The following is a 21,814-nucleotide window of genomic DNA, read 5'->3' on the forward strand; positions in this document are numbered from 1 at the left end:
AATGACACTCAATAACGAATGCTGTCATATTATCAGATGTCTGATATTTGGAAGCACAATCCTGTTAGACAGTTGGCTGAGATATTTAATAATAAAAGATGGCGTGAACTGAGATCAATCTGCTGTTGTTTTTGTTTTTTTTTGTTTTTTGTTTTTATTTCCCAACAGGCACCTTGATCAGCGTGCGAACTACTGAAGAGCTAGGGGGAGCTCAGCTCCCCTAAATAAGGCAAGGGCTCCCTTAAAAACATGAATTGTGAAATGTTAGGGGTCTCAAAAGATATTGACTATGTGTTATTTAGATGTGTGGTTTCAGTATTGTGTAATGTGATCATGGATTATAATGTGTAAAAGTGCAAAAATATCATTCATTCATGCATGACGGCGGTCTACACCTCACTTATAATAAAAAAGATAACTCCACATGCTTTTCTTGTCATGAGCATCAAGGTGTGGGGGCGATGAGGAGCAAAGTCCATTCATGTCAAAGACTGACAGCCAGATGTTTTCTTATGGACATTAAGACACTGTTTATTCATTTTTCGAAACAAATCATGTGACGTGTTTTGTTTTATTTAGTTCATAGCATTTTCTTTTTTTGAAACAATGTGACTTAGGTGTAAACATGTTGGACATTTAAGCTGAAAGCAGGTAAACTTGACAAAACAGAACCTATTTTAATAGTGTTTCTTTCATTTTCGAATTTGCGTTTATGTTTTACCAGAGTGAAAAGTGCGATCGGCGAAGCAGTGGTGCAGCAGATAGTGCTGTCGACTCAAAGCAAGAAGGTCGCTGGGTCGCTGGTTCGAGCCTCGGCTCAGTTGGTGTTTCTGTGTGGAGTTTGCATGTTCTCCCTGCGTTCGCGTGGGTTTCCTCCGGGTGCTCCGGTTTCCCCCATAGTCCAAAGACATGTGGTACAGGTGAATTGGGTAGGCTAAATTGTCCGTAGTGTATGTGTGTGTGTGAATGTGTGTGTGGATGTTTTCCAGAGATGGGTTGTGGCTGGAAAGGCATCCGCTGCGTAAAAACTTGCTGGATAAGTTGGCGGTTCATTTCGCTGTGGCGATCGCGGATTAATAAAGGGACTAATCCGACAAGAAAACGAATGAATGAATGAATGAATAATAATAATAATAATGGCGGTTAGGCGACGCAGTGGTGCAGTAGTTAATGCTGTCGCTTCACAGCAAAAAGGTCGCTGGTTCAAGCCTCGGCTGGCTCAGTTGGCGTTTCTGAGTGGAATTTGCATGTTCTTCTTGCGTTCGCATGGGTTTTCTCCGCGTGCTCTGGTTTCCCCCACAGTCCAAAGACATGCGGTACAGGTGAATTGGGTAAGCTAAATTGTCTGTTGTGTATGAGTGTGAAAGAGTGTGTGTAGATGTTTCCCAGAGATGGGTTGCGGCTAGAAGGGTATCCGCTGCGTAAAAACGTGCTGGATAAGTTGGCGGTTCATTCCGCTGTGGCAACCCCGGATTAATAAGGGGACTAAGCAGAAAAATATGACCCCCCCCCCCCTCCCCCAACCACTACTTTAAAGTGTTGCTTTAATTAAATGGTATCATCGGAAATGCTGGATTAAATTTGCTATGAATTAAAAGAAGACATTATCCTGTACTTCTGTCCCTCAAAGCCTTTCTTCCTGTTAAATGTACAAACGTAGGGATGTACTGTACACAGACAATTATCTTTTTAATGCAGCTTTATGAACATGCAATTCTGAACAAAAGAAATCCGCTGTCCACAAAGCAAAGAGCCATTACATTGATGCATATTTCAATGATGTGGAAAATCAATTGGTCTGGCAGTGAAAATAAAAGACAAACAGTTCTGTTCATGTTAAAAGGATGTCCTTAGAATTAAGCATCTTTGAAATATCAGATGCATTTGCTTATAAAAATAGAACCAGTATCCACTATATTAATCATGGCTTATGCTTTGGTTTGTTTTTATATTTGGTTTACTTTAAAGGGGACCTAATATGCAAAAATCACTTTTATATGGGGGTTAAACAGTTGTGTGTTAACAGTGTGTGAATATAGTCAGCCTACAATGGTAAAAATAAAGTTGCTCTAAGTTTTTGACTCTTCTGAAGCATAAAAATACCATAATATGTTTGCAGATATTTAAGAAACATGCTAAGTGAACATTCTTGCTTATCTAAAAAACAATGCTGAAGTCAGCATATTCTGCTTTGAAAATATGCATTATGTGCCGGAACGGCCGTCTTTGTTTTGATACTTATAGATAGTTAGAAAACAAATCAAATCAGCCTTAAGTCAGCCTTTAGGTTCAATAGTCAGAAACACATCAATCTGGCAACCTGCACTTGCGACTCGTCAGAGAAGGAGCCGAGTGAAAATGTGTTTTGAATCAGGAGTGCAATACCTACTTCAACCACTGGGTGTCAAACTTACAGTACATACTGCACCTATAAATAATTGTATTTTTTATAATCACACTTGATAAAAAAAAAAATGTCAGTAAAAACACTTTGACTGACATTCTCTCTTGGTTCATGTCATCAGAGCAGGAAAGTCCTGCCAATTATTGATGATATCTCCCTCATTATCATACATAGGCATGAGTGAGAAGCAGCCATCCGCCATTAGAGTTGAATCTGCTGCTATTTTGAGTGCCTGGAGGGCCGGTGTCCTGTATAGTTTAGCTCCAACTCTAATCAAAAACACCTGAACATTCCAATCAGTGTCTTCAAGATCACTAGAAATCTAAAGCAGTGGTGTTTGATTAGAGTTGGAGCTACACTGTGTAGGACACCGGCCCTTCACGACCGAGTTTGCCCACCCCTGCCTTAGAGACATCAGAAATGTATTTTACTGTTTGTAAAAAGAGGTATAATAGGTTTTCTTAAATGCATTTGCATGTGCAAACATCTAAAGTAAAACAATGAATATTTAAAATGAAAATTAGATTCGCGTGAATGTTGCAAAAAACTGAAACAAAACCAAAAATATTTTAAAATCAAGTGTATAATGGCTGGATGTTCCAAAAACCTGAAATAATAAAAAAGATTAAATGTAAGCACTTAAATTACTATTCACGAGTTCACACTTGCATTCGTTTAAGTATAAAGCATATTTGGCGTGCTGTCCAGGTAGAGGGCTCTGAGCTCGAGGAGACACCCCAACTCGAGTTATTCCCCTTATCAGGAAACAAAGAGGAGTTGGGGTTCGAGCAAAGTATCTAGCCCGGCCACAGAACGCTCCCCCCGGGAATGTAATGCAAGAGGTGAGGTGACGGAGTGGTGGAGGGATGCAAAAGTCGTGAGATGCTGCAGGTAAGACAGCTTTGGTATATATAGGGGTTGCTCAAGAACTGATTTGATGATGGGATAATTGTCAATGACGTATTCGATACTGAAACTTCTGCGCATGCAGAAAAATTTGTTTTTTTATAAAAATTTATAAAACATCACTAAAAGCTGAATGAGATATACATAGCTAAATCTAGGAGTACGACATTAAATCTTTAAGACTTTTAAGAATATGAAAATATGAATGAAATAAAAATTATAGATAGACAGACTGACAGACAGACAGACAGACATTGCAATAGCCATATCCTCTAATTATTAACCACTATATTAAATTTATTAATTTAGTTGCGATATTTTAGCAATTTTGTTTTTAATTTAATGATTAAAAAAGAGGATATAGCAATAATCAAAACCAATGCTCACCACAAGAACTACACAACACTGCAGTGATAATTTTAGAAAAAGTTCTTGCTTGGCTGTTTCCATGGCAGCCGCTTTGAAATTATTGCATTTAAAGGAAATTAAAGCCCACAAATTTGACAAACCTGATCTTACATGTGCTATATGCCATCACATTTGCAAAAATGAAACAAAAACAAAAGCCAACTCAAAAGAAAAGTACCACAAAAGCATCACAGTGCATTGATAAGATTACCATATTCACATAACAAGTGATTTTCAAGCTACTGAAGGCATGTAAAATCCTTTCATCGTATGCAGAAGCGCGGAGAAAGAGAGCAGTCTTTCATTAAAGCAGAGTTAAAAGTTTACCGGAGTATCTCGGATCGGCTCACAGCAGGTTTACTTTTCATCCGCAAGGCACGGAAACAGACCAGCTTCACTACAGAGCAGGTGAATGTGCACTTAATTGGAGCAAATACTGCTAAAAATAAGAAAGCCACCAGAGGCAGGTGTCTAATTTGCAGAAACAATATTTGTATGTTTCTGTCTTTGCCTTTTTGAACCAACAGCCAGTCATTCAGAACCAGCATGTTGACTCAATCACTCAATCAACTATCAGAAATAAACAAGGGTGTAAAAAAGTGATGCTATAACAAGAGAAAGGATATCATACTGTAGTTAGTTTTGTAATCAGTTAAACGTACAGATGTCTGGCTGAAAATACAGATGAGTAAACTGAAAAAGTTTCCATTTTAAAGGAACATTCCTCTTTTTGGGGAAAAATAGTATAATTTTAATCTTATTTTACACCCCTAGAGGTAAACAGTTCCTTTTTACTATTTTTATATTATTCAGCCGATCTCCGGATCTGGCCCGAGCATTTTTAAGTTAGCTTAGCATAGATCATTCAATCGGATTAGACCATTAGCATTTCATTAAAAAATGACCAAAGACTTTTAATCATTTTAATTTTATTTATACTTTGATTCTATTTTCATAGTGTAATGAGGCTGACAGAAAATGAAAAGCTTGTATTTTCTAGGACAATACGTCTAGGAACTGTACTATCATTCTGGCGTAATTATCAAAAGAACTATGTTGCTGTACTATGGCTGCATTATGAAATGGCTAAAAATAGTCCCAGCTATGTAACTAGATAACATTGCTGTGTTATGAGAGTATTTATGAGAGCTGGTTTCAGAGTATAGACAGGAACTATACTCTCATTCTGGCGTAATAATAAAGGAACTATGTTGCCGTACTATGGCTGAAAATAGTCTAGATAAGTAAGTAACCAGCTAAGTAATGATAGCATTGCTGCATTAACTATAAAATAGTCAAGCTTTAAATCCCCCAAAAATTTGAAACTCTTTTTAAAATTTTTTGCAGTGAGATGCTAATGGACTAATTTGATTCAAAGATTTACACTAAACTAAGCTAAAAGTGCTCCCATGAGACCTGGTTATGGGATGAAAGGATTTATCAGAGCTGGTTTCAGAGTATAGATAGGAACTATACTCTCATTCTGGCGTAATAATCAAGGAACTATGGTTGTGGTACTATGGCTGCATTATGAAGTGCCTGAAAATAGTTCCAGCTAAGTAACTAGACAACATGGCTGCATTATCAGAGTATTTATCAGAGCTGGTTTCAGCGAATAGACAGGAACTATACTCTCATTCTGGTGTAATAGTTAAGGAACTATGTTGCTGTACCATGGCTGCATTATGAAGTGCCTGAAAATAGTCCCAGCTAAGTAACTAGACAACATGGCTGCATTATCAGAGTATTTATCAGAGCTGGTTTCAGAGAATAAACAGGAACTATACTCTCATTCTTGCGTAATAATCAAGGAAGTATGTCGCCATACTATGGCTGCATTATGAAGTGCCTGAAAATAGTCACAGCTAAGTAACTAGATAACATGGCTGCATTATCAGAGTATTTATCAGAGCTGGTTTCAGAGAATAGACAGGAACTATACTCTCATTCTTGCGTAATAATCAAGGAACTATGTTGCCGTACAATGGCTGCAGCAGTAAAGTTCCTTGATTGTTACACCAATATGAGAGTACAGTTCCTAGACATATCAACCTAGAAAATAGCAAATTTTATTTATATTTTTCATCAGTACACGCTGTAACTATAAAATAGTCAAGCTTTAAATCCCAAAAAAATTTGAAACTCTTTTGAATTTTTTGCAGTGAGATGCTAATGGTCTAATTCGATTCAAATATTTACACTAAACTAAGCTAAAAGTGCTCCCATGAGACCTGGTTATGGGATGAAAGGATTTAAAAAAGGTCAAACTCAACTGTTTAACTAGCAGTGAGCCTATTTCCCCCCAAAAATGGAGTGTTCCTTTAAATTATACTACAGTAAGTTTTTAAACAGTAAATCGAGCCTCACACAAAGCAAAACAGAAAATGCTTGTTCCCTTATTTTGAATCCTCCTCTAATTAGTGTTGCACAAGGCATAGTAAAAATTGCAATAGCAAATGATCAACTAGAAGTTGGGCTATTACTTGTTGTTCCTAAAAGTTTGATAGGCAACCATACTTTTGTCAGGTAGTGTATACATATGCAATATCCATATCACAGATATGAATAATTAAATAAATTCAACCTGATTACTTATGGATTGATTTGTCTGAGACCAATAATCTATATATCAAATCACATGGCATCTTCTTGTTATTAAATGCAACAAAAAGCTAAATTACCTATTTTAATTTAGAAAATGTCATCAGTAGTTAACACACAAAAAAAACAAGAATTAAATTATTTGTAAACAATGATTAACAGGAAACTACCTCTCAGCGCTTATAATGGAACAATGCAAAGCGACTTATTAGATTTACAGTAATAAGATTTCAGCTTTTTTTTTTTCAGTAGGCAAATAAGAGTGAGCGACGCCGCAAGCACATTAAACACCTGTTATTGACCTGCTCTTAAACAATTCACTGCAGGCTTTTGATTGACAGCAGAAATGACAGTATTAAAGTGCTGTGCTGCGCCTTTGTGCCGTGAGGAAATAAAAGTCAAGAGTTGGCTTCAGCTTTATAGTTTAAGTGTGTTCTACAGCCAGAACATAAGCTGTCACTTTCTTTATAAAGCATGCAAGAGTACAAAGAGGGAAAAAAAAAGACTCCTCAAACTTTATGGACGGCAATGTAATTAATCAGAAAGCAACAGAGACTTTATGCTCTCATGTTGCTTTTGTTCAAATCCAATTTGAAAAGAAATAAACACTTTTCAAAATATAAGTGCATTTTGAAAGTAACATTTCCTACTTTTTAATGCGCTTTGCATTTTGCACATTATCAGATTTTGATCTGCAAGTTAAAACTAAAATTCTTTATTGGAAAATAAAAGTAAATGGGTGCTAAAAATAAATGAATAAATAAACATTCTCAATGCTATTGATTATTATTGTTATTGTTATTATTATTATTGTTGTTGTTGTTGTTGTTGTTGCTGCTGCTGTTATTGTTAAAAAGAAAACGTGAATGGGTGCTAAAATAAATTAATAAATACACTTTCTAAATGCTATTGTTTATATTATTATTATTATTATCATTGATATTATTATTGCTGTTATTATTATTGTTGTTGTTGTTGTTTTTATTGTTACTATTATTATTATTATTATTATTATTATTATTGCTGTTATTATTATTATTATATTATAATTATTATTATAATAATTATTATTATTATTGCTGTTATTATTGATGTTATATAATAATATTATTATTATTATTATCATTTATATTAATATTGGTGTTATTATTATTATTATAAGTAGTAGTAGTATTATTATTATTGTTGTTTTTATTATTATAATTAATATTATTATTATTATTATTATTATTATATAATTATAATTATTATTTTTATTATTGCTGTTATTATTGTTATTATTATTGTTATTATTATTATTATTATTATTATTGTTGTTGTTGTTGTTGTTGTTGTTGTTAATATTCCTTTATTTAATAATAATCATCATCTTATCTCCTTCTTTTAATTGTTATGATTATTATTATTATTATTATTATTATTATTATTATTATTATTATTATTATTATTATTTATTTTATTATTATGACCCTAAACAGAAAAGATTCAATATACAATTAGCAATGTTTAATACAAAATGATTAATTATAATTGCTTAAATTATTAATAACCTCCAGATTTACGAAATATCAACGTTATATTTTTTCTACCCTGTAACATTTTGTTCTGTCATTGAGAGTGAAACTGCACGTATACGTAAGCCTTTCGCAGTATTGCACACGGCGTCTGTGTGTCGTCAGTAAAGCAGAAAGCTGAAAGCGTGAAGCACAGGCCTCGGGCTCACACTGCTGCGTACAATAATCCAGAAGAACAGCAGACGCATTAACAGAGCTGACGACGCTCCAGAGGCCTGCTTTACTGTCACCGCATCCGGCCTGGAGCCCCAGTGGGACGTCCAGAGCGCAGCTAATGCCATTACAGAGACCCCACAAACACAATTAGATTACAGACCTGCTCCTGCTGCCACGGAAACACAGATCAGACCATCACTCAACTGAACACACGACAAGACCTGGAGATACAAACTCTGGAGGAATGTGGCGTTTTGGGGAAAAATGATCTTAACCTGTGGTAAATAATCAGAACTAACAAACCAGCTAACAAAATATATACAGAAATCTGCTTTCATAACAAGATCTGGAGATCCAAAAAATCTTAAGGCAACACTCTTGGTTTATTTTACAGCTCCCCTGGAGTTAAACAGCTGATTTTTACCAATGTTGAATCATTCAGCCGATCTCTAGGTCTGGCGGAAGCACTGTTAGCTTAGCTTAGCATAAATCATTGAATCGGATTAGACCATTAGCATCTCACACAAAAATGACCAGTTTAGATGCATTTGCTAATTAAAGGACTATTTTCAGGCTCTACGTAATACTGCGTAATATTATTGTGCCTGCGGCAGCCATGGTACGTAAACAAAGATCCTTGTTTATTAGGTCTCAATTCCTAGCCATATTTGACTAGAAAATAGCAACTTTTCATTTTCGGTCAATCAGAACATAATGTAACTACAGAAAAGTTAAGCTAAAAAGAAATAATATTTAAAAAATTTGTATTTATTTTTTATTTATAATGGTCCAATCAAATTCAATGATTTATGCTAAGCTAAACTAAAAGTGCTGCCGACAGACCCGGGTTTATTCCTAGATCAGATACGGTTGCGGCCGGAAGTTAATGAGAATCATTAATATTATTTATTCAATTTCCCATTAATTGTATTTTATTAATGTCTACCAATAGCCCAACCCTAAACCCAACCATGACAGTAATGTAAAGGTATTAATTATTGTTATACAGTGTCAGAAAAATGATGTCATATCGATGTGCATATCTGCAGCTGTATCCTATCTAGACTTTACTCAGACCCAAAGATCGGCTAAATGGATTAAAAAAAATGTTCAAACCCTAAGAGAGCTGTAAATTGAGCCAAGTTTTCAACAACAACAACAAAATAAAACATCTGTTTTGCTATATTCTATTGTAAATAATTATATAACAAGCTAACTACAAAATGTAAACATAAATCTGCTTTCATAGTGAGATCTGGAGATCCAAACTCTAAAGGAATGTGGTGATTTAGTAAAAAAATGTCTTAAAAGCAGTATTGTATTGCACGATTCTCTGAAAGTGTCATTTCAGTAAGCAAAAAACTAAATAAATGCATAAATGCGGTTTTACAACAAGCTCATGCATCCCAAACTCTAAAAGCCTTTGATTTCTCGCCTTAATAGCAGGGACTTTATTCTTAACTACAACTAAAACTATGAATTAAAATGTAAAAATTATATTATGCATCAATTTATTTACGTCACCTGGGTAAAAAAGAACTAATTAGATCTAAAAATTAACAAATAAATCATAATGAATAATAGATAAACAAAAGTATACAAAAAAGACAAAAGCACATAACAAAAGTGCTACAAAAATGTGCTACAAAAACCTAATTTATAAAAAAATAAAAGCTACAGTTGAAGGGAAATGTATTATCCCACCTGTAAAATATTTTCCAAGTTCCAAATGTAATTATTTGTTCAGCACATTTTTAAACAATAGTTTGTTCTGTAGCCAATTGAATAATAAAATACATCTATTGACTACAGAATAAACTATTGTTTAAGGTCAATATTATTAGCCCCCTTAAGAAATAATAAAATGATAACAGGCTACTGAACCTACTAGTAGACACAGAAGGCCCCTATTGGCCCATATCTATCAGCTGATAACCATATACTGGTGACATATACACTCAGTCATATTCATTCAATTCACTTAAAGCGCATATCTTTGGACTGTGGGGGGAACTGGAGCACACAGAGGAAACCCAAAACAACACGGGGAGAACATGCAAACTACACACAGAAATGCCAACTGACCCAGCCTAACTCAAACTAGCGACCTTCTTGCTGTGAGGTGAAAGTGGTAAGACACCAAGTCACCCTCCCTATATTTCAGCTAAACAAAAATGTATAAAACATTCTGTAGATGAAAAATGAAATAGGAAATACTGAATATTTCCTTTCTCTGTTCTCTGTTAAACATCACTTAGGAAATATTTAAAAAAAAATAACAATTATGATTAATTAAAGTTTTAAACCCCTGTTATTTCATTCAATCATCTTAACATTTTGAATTTATAACTTTTAATTGTTTTTAATTTAAAAATAAATTAACCAATTCTCAATTATATTAACTAAAATAACTTTAATCAAAATCATTTAAAAATGTATCAAAAATCTCAAATAAATGCTTCCCACAACTATCTACAATGTACAATGCTTCCACCAAACCCCAACTCAACACTGCAGATACTGCGATGTGACTATTGCAGATTAGCACATTGCGATATCCATGCTGAAACGATATACAATTGAAATCAGAATTATTAGCCCCCCTTTTGATTTTTTTTTTCTTTTTTATATATTTCTTAATTGATGGTTATCAAAGCAAGAACATTTTTATAGTATGTCTGACAATTTTTTTTTCTTCTGGAGAAAGTCTTATTTGTTTTATTTCGGCTAAAATAAAAGCAGTTTTTATTTTTTTTAACTGTTTTAACGTCAATATTATTAGCCCCTTTAAGCATTTTTTTTTTCGATAGTCTACAGAACAAACCATCGTTATATAATAACTTTCCTAAGCTAATAATTCTGACTTCAACTGTATATAGTGCAGCCCAACATGGAATTGCTCATCTGCTGATATTGCTGATATTTTTCTTAAATATGACACTTTTTAGGGGCATTTTCCATTCAAATGATTTGATGATGTGTACAAGTTGGATGAAACGTATAGCAAAAAGTACCCTAACTAACTATTTCAGATTCGCAAAAAATATAAACAGCACCCTCTAGGGGAATTGACACCTGAATCGTGCAATAATACGTTCCCAGAGAATTTTTTTTTTTTTTTATGATTGGCAAAAATGGAGCTGAAGCGTATTTCCAATGAACACGGGCTGAAACATTCTCAATGAAAATCAGATCAGGAATTATTTCAGTTATTATTTCGATCATCAATCAATCAATCAATCAATCAATCAAATAAATCAATCTGGCAGTCAGCAAAACATACAATAAAAATATAAATAATTATATTTCCTTTCCGTTCTTGCTGTAGTTTAGAGCATCTAAGCATCCTTAAACATTGCACTACATTATGTGAGATTTAAACATTGTTTTTGTGCTGCACACTACAGTATAAGACAATACCTGCATCCATTGATTTTAAATATAGAAGAAAAACTGGTTCATTGAAGCATTTGTTAATACTTCTTTGTCCTCCGAGTTTAAATCTGTCACAGGTTGTAATATGGTGTACAACACATCCACCAGACTGCTAAAGCGTGGCGGGGGTCTATCATTCACATTCCTGGAAACATGCAGTCGAAACTTTTCCCTCCATCTGCACGATTATCTCTGTCTAAATTGAGTGCTTCTGCGTCATTCTCGTGTCATTTCCAGTCTCCTCACATCCACACGGCTTCCGTTCGGCCCATTATTCCTGCAACAGCCCACATTCAGAGCCTCCACTCAGACTGAGCGGTATGCGCTCACACGCTGCCAGCCGTCCTGGGACACATGAGACGATTTGGGATGAGGCCCTTTAATAGGTGTTGGGATGGAAAGATGCATTAAGAAGGAAAACGAGGAGATGGTTGTTATAGTCCGCTGTGCGTCATCAGACATCTGTCAACGTGAGCTGATCTGATGATGTTCACCAGCCTAAAGAGTTTCAGAGTCTTTAAATAAGATCTGCAGTGTTAAAGCTTGTGCAAGGCAGGGCAATTTTTGCTCGTAGTTATCATCAGTGTTTCATGAGATGTTTTTGGCATAGTCGTTGTCAATAACAATGTTTCCATCCATCTACACTCAAAAAAAAAGACATTTATTGTTTGTTTTAAACTACTTATTTAAAATGAGCTGAAACAAAACAATTCTTGAGGTCTTTGGAGAGACAACCTAATTGTTTTATGTTCAATTAAAGTCCTTTTAAGACAAGTCATTTTACTTTAAAATTCTTTAAAATGCCTCTCTGGCAGTATGATCGGGCATTCTGTCTGATTTGGTAAACATCAAATTCTATAAAATTTTTTGCCATGAAGAGTACAGTAGTCACTTGGTAATCACGTTCTAAAAATAGCCCACAATAGGTGAATTCCGCGAAGTAGTCCGCTTTATTTTTTACAATTATTCTAGATGTTTCATGGCTGTAAAACCCCTCACTACACTATTTTCTCAGATAGGTATTAACATTTTCATACTTTAATTTCTTGTTTAAACAATCGCGTAACTTCTACCTTTCTTTAGCATGTCCAGAAGTCCAACTTTTCTTTTGAGTTTGACTGTAGGTGCCTTTGACGGTGCAGAACGTTTAGTCGAAATTGTGGGGAGAAAACTTGCAAACATGCAGTCCAGCACTTTAGAGTCGCACTGCTAGCGATTGAAGATTTATTTCAATTTGGCAAGCTGAACGCATTCTGTACTGTACAAGAGCCACGGCATGGAGGGGACTGATTGACAGGGGTCTACAGCCAATCAGGACACAGAACACAATGCGCTAATCAGGATGCAGAATGCACTGTAAAAAAAAAAAAAAAAAGCATGTCAAGTTGAACAAAAAAAATCCGCGAGAGGTGAACCTCGTTATGCAGAGGGACCACTGTACATTATATATTTGGAATCATCAATAAAATTAAACAACAACCATCTCATAAGTTTTTTTTCTAAATGTTCGCATCAAACAAAATGAGCATTTCTTCAGGTTGCCCGAGCTAATGTGCATGCGCACTCGAAAGGAACGAAAGCACATCAACCTTATTTATGGCCGTTTTACACATTATCATCCTCTAGACCACAGGTGTCAATAATCAGTTCCTGGAGGGCTGGTACTCTGCAGTTTAGTTTCAACCCTTATTAAACACACCTGATCAAACTAGACCTTTAGGCTTGTTTATAACCTCCAGGTAAATGTTTTGGAGCAGGGTTGGAACTAAACTCTGCAGAGCTGCGGCCCTCCAGGAACTGGAATTGACACATTTGCTCAAGATAATGCTTCTTCAGATTGTGTGTGGTCTTGGTCTTGATGGCAAGTCTCCTCTAGAAATGACAGCGATTCTTTGTTTACAAGTTTGTGGGAATTTGAGCAGTTGCTGTCATGTGATGAGCGTTTGACAGGATGGACTGTACCTCACGTTCCTTTCATACAGATTACAAAACCAAAAAACTTTTGTTTTTAAGTGCACTTGGTTCATTTAAAAATACAGATTTACAAGCTTTATTTGGATGTATTTCTGATGTCTGTGAAGCCAGTATTCGCTGAGATTCAAGTTGTTGACCACAAAAAAAAAAAAGAAACTATATCGACCAATTACCTGTACTACTACCAGTGGGCAGGGCTTTATTATAAAACTGATGAAAAAGCTGCAAAATAAGCTTCAAGACTTATTAAACATGCAACAGAAAGTTCATATGCAGAGTATATATTCTGACAACCGGGCATTAACTCATTGGTTAATTCAGTTGTGTTCGCAATCACATTTGTAGGAAGCACTAATGCTTTTAACTCAATCAGAGGACAATAAAACTGTCTGATAAGGATGCAATCAGGTTTTTATTTAACATTTAAATGTAATATTGAGTATCTGCAGATACTACAGTATGTTCCAATCCTATACTTGCATCTTTTAATGCAAGGTGCTCCTGGTTTAGGATTTAATGTGTTTGAATAAAACAACGTTTTTGCTTTATTCTGTGAACTACAGATGATTATCTTCCAAATTAAAAAAGAGCCTTTGTAAAATAATAATGAGTCATTTTTTAAAAATCATTTAGAGCATGTTATACTACATTTTTTAATTTAAAAACAAAACAAAAAAGTGTCATGTCTTTAAATATCTCGATTCACTTTTAGAAAACACAATACTAAGGTTTTGACTACAAAAATGTTAAAGGAAATTATTAAAGGAAATATTTTTTGTCATTAAAATATGCAAAAAAAACACCAAAACTGTGTTATTTATTTTGCTAATTTAAATACAGTACTTGCATTATTCCAAATGTTTTGAAGAACATTTAAATCCAGTGCAATTTTAACCAGTGAGATGGAGCATGTGAGATAGAGTTTCCTTCTTCTTTTGAATACAAAACAATATATTTGATATATTTTATAATATATATTATGAAGAAAGCTGAAAACCTGTAACTACTGACCTCCATCATAGGACAAACAAATATTTTAAAAGTCTGTGGTTACAGTTTTTTGGCTTCCTTTGTATTTAAAAGGAGAAAGAAACTCATAGACGTTTGAAACCACCTAAGTGTGAGTAAATAGTCAGTAAATTTTCATTTTTGGCTAAACTAACCCTTTAATTTTTGGTAAAATAACTCTGATTTTCAATGAAAACGTTTGTTATTCTGACTATTTGTCTTTTTGCGGAGAGAAAAACAAATACTCAAATTAACAATTCTCAGTTGGCATTTCTGTTTGCATGTTCTCCCCGTGTTGGCATGGGTTTCCTCAGGGTGCGCTGCTTTCCCCCACAGTCCAAAGACATGCGCTGTTGGTGAACTGAATAAACTAAATTGGCCGTAGTGTATGAGTGTGTGTATGAATGAGAGTGTGTATGGGTGTTTCCCAGTACTGAGTTGCAGCTGGAAGGACATCCACTGCGCAAACATTTGCTGGAATAGTTGGCAGTTCATTCCGCTTTGGCTACCACTGAAATAGAGACTTAGCCAAAGAAAAATGAATGAATGAATTTATATTTTTTAAGTATGTGAAGTGCTTTGTTTTACCCTTTTTATTGTTAGCACTTTGGTCAACTTGGTTGTTCTTAAATGCATTATAAAAAAATTGTGAAAATTCAAATGACAGTATTTTTATTTTATTTTAAACAAAAATGTTGTTATTAGACCCTTTTAGAATAAAAAAAATACTAACATTTTATTCAAAGCCATACCTACAAAATGTGGTAACTTCATTTTGTCCACAGTTGTGGTATGTGGTGTGGTATATGCACTAAACAGACATGTAAACACACTTCACTGTAACTGCTGTGTGAAGTAACATGGGTTTATTGACTGTTTAATGCTTGTGTGTTTATCTCCGACTCCAGGCTGGTTTAGCTTCTAAAAAACACTGGATATTTGCCATGCGTTTACTTCCAAGCAAAGAAATATGCAGTTTCTGTATTCTGTAATAGGACTAAATGAAGTATTTTGTTGTATTTTCTGCATAGGGGTCAGAGGTGGAAAGAGTACTGAAAAATCATACTCAAGTAAAAGTACCATTATTCACCCAAAAATGTAGTGCAAGTAGAGTAAGGCCCAATCCCAATTCTATTTTTTGTACCTCTACCCTTTCCCCTTCCCCTTGGCCCTTACAACCGAGTGTTAAGGGGAAGGGCTTCAAAATTTACCCCTAAGAATTGGGACAGCACTACAGCACCTGCACATGTCATCATATGCCCTCGCGATCTCCTGCTTCTCCTGTGAGATTAGACAATGGTGACTGCTGTAGTGATTCCAGTTGTGTAATTTTTTGGTATTATCTTCAGGAGATCACTGAAGGTATATATTATGTTATCATAACGATCTAATGTGGCAATAAGATCGTAACTTTACTGTGTATTTACACAGTGGCCATATTCATCAATGTAAACACACCAAAAACAACATTAACATTATATCAGACACTGTAAAAAGCCCATTGACAGCCACTAGACATTACTGACAGGGTATTCGGGTGTCAGAATGCTGTGGGACTGCTGTACAGGAGTTATTAATAGAGATTATAGATTGCAAAATTTAGCATTTTTTTTGCGTTTTTTTTTTTTTTTTTTTAAAGCATGATGGTAAAACACGAACGCAGTTATGAATATAATAAACATGTGTTTGTTTGTCGCAAAAATTCGTAATAATGACAAAAAAATACAAATTTGTGGATCTCCTTACTTCCGGGTTCAGCAATACTTCCACTGTGGCTAGTGAATTCTGGGAAATTTTCTTATCCCTTGGTTTCAAGTGTGGTCCTGAAAAATCTTCATACAAAGGGCTATTCACCCCTTCCCCTTAGCCCTACGTCTTCAAGCTAAAGAGAATTGGGACACTCCTACCCCTTGGCGTGCACGCGTAAAACGAGGGGTAGGGGTAAGGGGTAGAATTGAGATTGGGCCTAAAAATATCTGCTGTTTAAGGCCATTTGGAAATTTCAGTCCTCATACAGTCAACATACTTCATCCTTTCATCAGTGGCATGCAGTCTAAACAGTCTCTGTGTCATTGCGTGTAAAGATTCTGGACATCTTCTTGGACACTTTTAAGTGAAGTTTATCTATAAACTAGTTTTGAGAGGATCACGTGCTTATAATTGATCACAGCCGGTCACGCATTAACTAATCATGATCTTTCAATCATATAATTCCTAAATTACTATAAATAACCACAGTCTTCAGTCCACCTTTATGTTCGTCTGGAAGAAACCCCTCTTCTTCTCTATTCTCGTTCTTTAGCACAGATCAGGCGGCACGGCGGCCCAGTGGTTAGCACTGTAAGCCCCACAGCAAGAACACTGCAAGCCCTGGTCCCCGCCAGGCCGGTGGGTGTTTCTGTGAGGAGTTTGTATATTCTCCCCATGTCCGCATGGGTTTCTCCCGGGTTCCAAAGGTATACATAATGTATATCAGATTTAGCAAATCAGGCACTTGTCTAGCTCTCTTCTTCTCAAGTGTTCCTTTAGCTACTGCAGCAGGGGAGTTTTTGAGATTCACGTGAGCTCAAGCTACGAATTCACTCTGCGAATGGGGGTGGGGGTGTGGGGGGGGCTAGGGGCTCTCTCCCGGGACAGCATGCCAAACAAGCTTTTGATAGATCATCAGCTAAGTGTAAACTCTTGCATGTTTCGTGATGGTTTGCTGCATTTATAAAGCGCCCATGTCTTGAGGTTGCTCAGTATGATGCGATTCATTCTATGTGCGATTTGATTGGACAGGAATGACTGATTTTTGTACTTTAGCCAATCACCATAGAAAAAATAAAGTAGTGACTGCAGGTTGACGAAAAACAGTGGAGTAAAAGTACAGATACTAACTAAAAACTTACTTAAGGGAAAGTAGGGATGTAACGGTATCAGAATTTCACGGTACGGTAATACCTCGGTATGAATGTCACGGTACAGTATTTATTGAATCCTTTACAGGAAAAAACAAAACTTATGAAAATACTCCAAAAAAGTGCCAAAAGTGTCAATGACATACAAATTAGCCATCTATCTGTAAGCTTTGAAACAGGAACTTCAATTTTAATAACAAAAAATCATTAAACCATGTAAAAAAATTTAGTTTCAATTTAGTATTGTTGAAAACTCATCACATTCAACATTTAATCACTCACTCACTTAGATAGAGATGGGTTTTAAGGAAAATTATCATATAACTATAATCTGGTAAAAGCTGGTATCTCTGGGCATTTACAATGTCACCTGCAACAGAAAAAAACCCTCTCATTTGGGACTAAGGTTTCTGGGACAGAGAGATATGACTTGGCCCAGGTTGACAGCAGTGGGTAACGTTGTGCATTGTCTTTCCCCCACTTGAGAGGACAAACCATGAGTGAGATAGAGGTCTCATGTCTGCATCAATCTGAACAGTGTGCTGTGTTTCTGCAGTCCCCATGACTGTTATTAGTTGTATTCCCCAACTTGCAGGCACGTGCACACACAGTGCTCAACCTGTGCAGTGCACATGCCCTTTTTAGTCTTGGATAGAAAGTGCCCTTCCAAAATTATCAAAAGTGCCCCCGCGACGCGACAGACCCTCCGTCCCGCCCTTCAGTAGGCGCGCGACAACACCGCTCTTGAGTATGCTCGCTAAACCCCCCCCTTCCCGCTTTTCAGTACGCGCGCGACAACACAGCTGATCAGAACGCGCGCGACAACACAGCTGATCAGAACGCGCGCAACAACACCGCTATTCAGTACGCGCGCGACAACACAGCTGATCAGAACGCGCGCAACAACACCGCTATTCAGTACGCGCGCAACAACACCGATCGACTACACTAGTCTGATCGACTACACAGCTGATTAGAACGCGCGACAACACCGCTATTCAGTACGCGTGCGGCGACAACACCCGCTTCAGGTTCGATCATTTCCAGCTCTTTTTGATCCCTGCTTCTAGCAGCACACTCCATTTCCGCATTACTGTATCTGTAGCGACAACAGACCGCAAGGGATGATGGCCGAGCCTGGGCTGATGGGGATTGTAGTTTCCGCTACCTCCCGTTCGCATCATTCGCCTGAGCAAATTTTCTCAGAAGACCTATAGTTTTACCGAGTCATGCGACTACGGTAATATCGGAAAAAAATAATATTGCGGTATGATATTACATCAAGTACAACTAATTAGTAAATTACAGAAAAAACTACTCAAAGTCATCTGAGTATTTACACCACTGATTGGGGTTAAGGGTTATTTCTTTACTCACTTGCTGACGGTGTGTCCGAGTGAACCGGTGGTGTGGAAGGGACAAAATTGGGGAAGAAGAAAGATCGAAGTGAGTGGTCGGAGTGCAGAGGCGAGCGCTGCGTCGGCAGGTTTTCACAGCTTCCAGCAACACTGCTGTGGATCTTCAGGTTCAGCGGCTTGTTCTTCTTTTTTGCTCTGTAAACACAATTGGAGGAAAAAACAAATCAGCCTTGAATAAGATGAGGAAAGAGTGCTTCAACTGTAGTGTTTTACCTAGTTTCAGAAAAAGCTCTGGTGACAAATTTAGCTTTTAAACTCATGCATGAATACACAAAGTCAAGATGCGCAATTAATGGTTTAAAAAACAGATTAAAATGATGGTCTAAGAGGCTTGATTAGAGTGCAGTGCAGATTCAGAGGGCGTCAAATTAATCTTCAGCAAAGACAAAATTTCCTCTTGGAAACTTCAGTAATGACAAAAGATCCTGATGAACAAGAAGTTGTTCTAGAAAGCCAAAAATTAATTTGGATTTTTGACCAAATAAAATTGCTTTACTATAACCACTATGAAGACACAACAAATCAAAACAATCGATACTAAATAAATTTAAATATTAAACAATATTAAATAAAATAATTTTTTAACTGTCAAAAATTCTTTGTGATTAATTGCATCTAACATAAAATCCTATATTTAAAAAAAAACACATAAACTGTTTGTGTACTGTGTATATTTATTTTGTGTATGTGTATGTGTGTGTGTGTGTGTGTGTGTGTGTGTGTGTGTGTGTGTGTGTGTGTGTGTTTGTGTGCGTGCGTGCGTGCATGTGTGCGTGTGTTTATATTTATACAACAGTTCTATCTGATTCTTGTATCTGATTGGCTGATAGCCATGCAATACTCTGCCAGTAACAGCACTCGTAACGCCTCTTCACCCATGTGTATTACTCCACCACATACAGCAACAAGCAAAGGACACTCTACAGTTTGACAAATATTCCTGCTTTTGGGCAACATAATGTACTTTTGAGGCTTTTTAAGTCAAGAATGTAGTTGTTTAGATTACATCTATGCAGTTTATTTATAAGTATAGTGCCTATTTAAAAATATTTATCATTTATGAGAGACACCGCATCGGCGGCCCTTAGCCTGTCTTTGAGCAAAGATAGTTGACGATGTTCATCCACAAAATGGCTGCAATGACTACAGTTTAGTTAGGCTAATTCAATTAGATTGAAGTTTAAACTCAAAATGTAATAATTACAATTTAAATTGTAGTCCAATCCTGAACAAAAATGAACAAATAAAGTAAAGGTTTTAACAAATTCTGAGCTTGCAAATAGCTAATAAAGCATTAAACAATTTTCCATATTAACTCAAGTGCATTATGTTTACATTAAAATACACATCAACAATAGAAAACTATTTGCCAATGAAGCAGTTGAAAATGACAAAAATGTTTCAATTAAATTATAAAAATTCCACACAAAAAAGGTCATCATAATAAAAAAAACACTGTAATTTTTTAACAAAAAACAACTTTAGGTCCATAATCCTTATTTGGGGTACAGTATATGGTTTTGTGGCTGTTTTGAGTACTTTGAGTTCTCTGCATAAAACTAATAAACTCAAAAAAGCATTTCTCCAACTGAGTCTCACAAAGAGAGATTTCTGAATAAACACAGCATTACAGGTTATCGCAGGACTCAGTCAGCAATTTAAAAAAAACACATTATACTATTCAAATCCAATTAGATCCATTTGTTTTCTGTGTGGGTGTATGAGAAGTGAATGTTTTACTGTGCAGAGAATATGACTTTTTCTTCTCTAGAAAATGTCACCATTTCTGTCACCTTTCTCTTAACTTCATTAATGCCAGACACTGCGGGGTTTTTTTGAGTCACTTGTCAATTTTGACAGGATTTGTGGATCTTTATTAAGTTTTTATTTCAGTTTAATGTATAGAAAAATGTTCCTTATTTCACAATTTATCCATTTGTGTCCACAGATTTCAATTACAATAGCTGTTACCTCAAAATGACTTTTTTTCTCATAAATCTCCATAGCCCTTACATACACCAAACTGTTTTATTCATATCTACAGTATTCTGAAGGTTTTTACAGAGGGATACGTTTGTCAGATAATATACTGTACTTTTCATTCTCCCACAGATCTTTTATGCTTTGCAGGATTTTCTTAATCATCACGTAGGGATGGATTTTACTCAGACTTAAATGTGCTCAATACTACAGTGCATTCAGAAAGGATTCACAGCGCTTCACTTTTTACACTTTTTTTATGTTACAGCCTTATTCCAAAATGGACTAAATTCATTTATTTCCTCAAAATTCTAGATACAATACCCCATAATGACAAGGTGAAAAAAGAGTTTTTGAAATTGTTGCAAATTCATTAAAAATAAAAAAGCTTGTACATAAGTATTCACAGCCTTTGCTGTAAAGCTCTAAATTGAGCTCAGGTACATTTACATTTACATTTAGTCATTTAGCAGACGCTTTTATCCAAAGCGACTTACAAATGAGGACAAGGAAGCAATTTACACAACCAAGAGCAACAATGAATAAGTGCTATAGGCAAGTTTCAGGTCTGTAAAGTCTAAGAAGGGAAGTATAAGTAGTATTAGTTTTTTTTTTTTTTTTTTTAGTACAGTTAGTATGATATTCAGAGAGGCAATTGCAGATTAGGAAGTGTAGTGGAGACTAAATAGTTGAGTTTTTAGTCGTTTCTTGAAAGTAGCGAGTCACTCTGCTGTTCTGATGCAGTTAGGGAGTTCATTCCACCAACTGGGCAGATTGAGCGTGAGCGTTTGCGAAAGTGATTTCTTCCCTCTTTGGGATGGAACCACGAGGCGACGTTCATTCACAGAACGCAAGTTTCTGGAGGGCACATAGATCTGCAGAAGCGAGAGCAGATAAGAAGGAGCAAGGCCAGAAGTCACTTTGTAGGCAAACATCAGAGCTTTGAATTTGATGCGAGCATGACATGTGACATGTGCTCGTTTAGGTTCATTGAAGACCACTCATGCTGCTGCGTTCTGGAGGTACATTCTGTGTTCCCTGATCATTCTT

The 21,814-nt window shown here is 35.9% G+C and overlaps 1 protein-coding gene across 8 annotated transcripts in view; it reads right to left on the bottom strand.

Moving 5' to 3' along the window:
• The window catches only part of ksr2 (kinase suppressor of ras 2), a 216,164-nt gene that overhangs the window by 86,901 nt on the left and 107,449 nt on the right, over positions 1-21,814 (bottom strand). For all 8 annotated transcript variants that reach the window (XR_015490503.1, XR_015490504.1, NM_001423542.2 and 5 more), the window contains exon 6: positions 18,744-18,919. Coding sequence is in view for 6 of the 8 variants with exons in the window: in NM_001423542.2 (NP_001410471.1) it covers positions 18,744-18,919 (176 nt within the window). In the remaining 2 variants the exon portion in view is untranslated. The remainder of the gene's footprint in view (positions 1-18,743; positions 18,920-21,814) is intronic.

This window comes from Danio rerio, chromosome 5 (genome assembly GCF_052040795.2).
Source record: "Danio rerio strain M-AB ecotype USA chromosome 5, GRCz13ab, whole genome shotgun sequence".
In the NCBI taxonomy this organism is placed as follows: domain Eukaryota; kingdom Metazoa; phylum Chordata; class Actinopteri; order Cypriniformes; family Danionidae; genus Danio; species Danio rerio.